The sequence below is a fragment of the Cyclopterus lumpus genome, chromosome 18 (assembly GCF_009769545.1).
Source record: "Cyclopterus lumpus isolate fCycLum1 chromosome 18, fCycLum1.pri, whole genome shotgun sequence".
Lineage (NCBI taxonomy): Eukaryota > Metazoa > Chordata > Actinopteri > Perciformes > Cyclopteridae > Cyclopterus > Cyclopterus lumpus.
Window position 1 is genome coordinate 2,773,425 of NC_046983.1, and position 3,145 is coordinate 2,776,569.

The window sequence follows — 3,145 nt, forward strand, 5'->3', positions numbered from 1 at the left end:
ATGTTGCGTTGCGTTCTCCAGCGAGCCAACAACCTGAGGCACTCGGACCCCCTGGCCGGGGTCACGTTCAGAGGTAAGAGGACCGCGGGAGGTTCAGGGGTCCACAGACCGCATCGTTAAACTCACCCACTACAAAACATTGAGTTTCTTTCCTTCTTGAAGCTCTGTTCTTGTCTCTAGATCTTCTAAAATCTCATTAAAAAAAATGAAATATGCCGTTTACGTGAGCCGCATCCAACATGGACGATGTTCAGAATAACAGTGGAATCGTAGAACATATTGCTCAATACAAATGTAACTGTAGAGGCTTTTTGTGCCTCTATAGTACTTTAAGACCAGGCTTAGTCAAACCTGGTCTTAAACCAGGCTTCAGGTCCATGAGGGAAAGTCAGATCTCACCTTCATTTTAAGTCAAGAAGTTGTCTTATGCAAATCAAGTCTAGCACCAATCTTTACCCAAGGAAATATAAACTATCACTTTACTTAATAAAATAAGACGCATTGCAGGAACGGACTGAGGAATCTGCCAGTTGAAGTTTTAAAGCTGTAAACTTCCATCTGATACAGCCTTGCGTGGTCTCCGAAAATACACCTTAACCTTCAGTTTTCAGGAGGATGTGTCACGTTGGTACTAAAGAGCAGGATTGAACCGTAAAATAAGAATCTGGTCTCCCTCCCGGTGGGATACCAAACGGTTTAAAGGTGACTTGGATACCAAACAGTTTAAAGGTGACTTGGATACCAAACGGTTAAAAGCTGGTTTGAAGGTGACTTGGATACCAAACGGTTTAAAGCTGGTTTGAAGGTGACTTGGATACCAAACAGTTTAAAGGTGACTTGGATACCAAACGGTTTAAAGCTGGTTTGAAGGTGACTTGGATACCAAACGGTTTAAAGCTGGTTTGAAGGTGACTTGGATACCAAACGGTTTGAAGGTGACTTGGATACCAAACGGTTTGAAGGTGACTTGGATACCAAACGGTTTGAACGTGGTTTGAAGGGGACTTGGATACCAAACGGTTTAAAGGTGGTTTGAAGATGACTTGGATACCAAACAGTTTAAAGGTGACTTGGATACCAAACAGTTTAAAGGTGACTTGGATACCAAACAGTTTAAAGGTGACTTGGATACCAAACGGTTAAAAGCTGGTTTGAAGGTGACTTGGATACCAAACGGTTAAAAGCTGGTTTGAAGGTGACTTGGATACCAAACGGTTTAAAGCTGGTTTGAAGGGGACTTGGATACCAAACGGTTTAAAGGTGACTTGGATACCAAACGGTTAAAAGCTGGTTTGAAGGTGACTTGGATACCAAACAGTTTAAAGGTGACTTGGATACCAAACGGTTTAAAGCTGGTTTGAAGGTGACTTGGATACCAAACAGTTTAAAGGTGACTTGGATACCAAACGGTTAAAAGCTGGTTTGAAGGTGACTTGGATACCAAACGGTTTAAAGGTGACTTGGATACCAAACGGTTAAAAGCTGGTTTGAAGGTGACTTGGATACCAAACGGTTTAAAGGTGACTTGGATACCAAACGGTTTGAAGGTGACTTGGATACCAAACGGTTTGAAGGTGACTTGGATACCAAACGGTTTGAAGGTGACTTGGATACCAAACGGTTTGAAGGTGACTTGGATACCAAACGGTTTGAACGTGGTTTGAAGGGGACTTGGATACCAAACGGTTTAAAGGTGACTTGGATACCAAACGGTTTGAAGGTGACTTGGATACCAAACGGTTTGAAGGTGACTTGGATACCAAACGGTTTGAAGGTGACTTGTATACCAAACGGTTTGAAGGTGACTTGGATACCAAACGGTTTGAAGGTGACTTGGATACCAAACGGTTTGAAGGTGACTTGGATACCAAACAGTTTGAAGGTGACTTGGATACCAAACGGTTTGAAGGTGACTTGGATACCAAACGGTTTGAAGGGGACTTGGATACCAAACGGTTTGAAGGGGACTTGGATACCAAACGGTTTAAAGGTGACTTGGATACCAAACGGTTTGAAGGTGACTTGTATACCAAACGGTTTAAAGGTGACTTGGATACCAAACGGTTTGAAGGGGACTTGGATACCAAACGGTTTGAAGGGGACTTGGATACCAAACGGTTTAAAGGTGACTTGGATACCAAACGGTTTGAAGCTGACTTGGATACCAAACGGTTTGAAGGGGACTTGGATACCAAACGGTTTGAAGGTGACTTGGATACCAAACGGTTTGAAGGTGACTTGGATACCAAACGGTTTGAAGGTGACTTGGATACCAAACGGTTTGAAGGGGACTTGGATACCAAACGGTTTGAAGCTGACTTGGATACCAAACGGTTTGAAGGTGACTTGGATACCAAACGGTTTGAAGGGGACTTGGATACCAAACGGTTTGAAGGGGACTTGGATACCAAACGGTTTGAAGGTGACTTGGATACCAAACGGTTTGAAGGGGACTTGGATACCAAACGGTTTGAAGGTGACTTGGATACCTGGCCGTGTTTTCCATCCGTTGGTTTGACGGTGTCGGGGCCGTCTGGACGAGTTGAGCTCTGCTGTGGACTTCCTGCCTTTGTCCCCGACACGGTTTCCTGGTGCCGTCGCACACAGGCAGCGGTGGATGAAGTACTCGAAGTAGAAATACCACAGTCTGGAAAATACTACATTACAAGTGTAAAAGTGCAGAAGTATAATGAGGGAAAGGTATTTCCTCCTCAGAGACCTGAGTCGCCCCGACTTGACACTAAGATTAATACATTATTTACTTTTCATTGTTTTGTTTTTTTGCCTGTTTAAAAAAATAAAATAATAATAATAATAAAAATATACAATAAAAAAATAAAATAATAATAATACAAATAATAAAAAATACAAATATAAATAATAATAAAAAAATACAAAATAAAGATTAAAATCAAAATGAGATTTAAGACTTGACTTGGACTTGCAGAACATTACTTGTGGTGTAAAGGTGGTTTGAGTGTTTAAGTGTAATGGGAAAGCAATGAATTGTCAAGTGTTTCTGGGTTGCAACAACTTTTCCTGGCGGTGAGAGAGAGAAAACATTTCCAACTGGAATTGAGGATGAAATAGACTTTTGCTGATATCTAAATATTTTTTGATGAATCCTCAAATCCTCAAAGGTTAT

At 41.6% G+C, this 3,145-nt stretch overlaps 1 protein-coding gene across 1 annotated transcript in view; it reads left to right on the forward strand.

Annotated features, from left to right (window-relative positions):
- Positions 1-3,145, forward strand: part of dysf (dysferlin, limb girdle muscular dystrophy 2B (autosomal recessive)) — a 68,415-nt gene continuing 65,270 nt past the window's right edge. The window contains exon 1 of the mRNA XM_034557731.1: positions 1-73. Coding sequence (XP_034413622.1) covers positions 1-73 — 73 coding nt within the window. The remainder of the gene's footprint in view (positions 74-3,145) is intronic.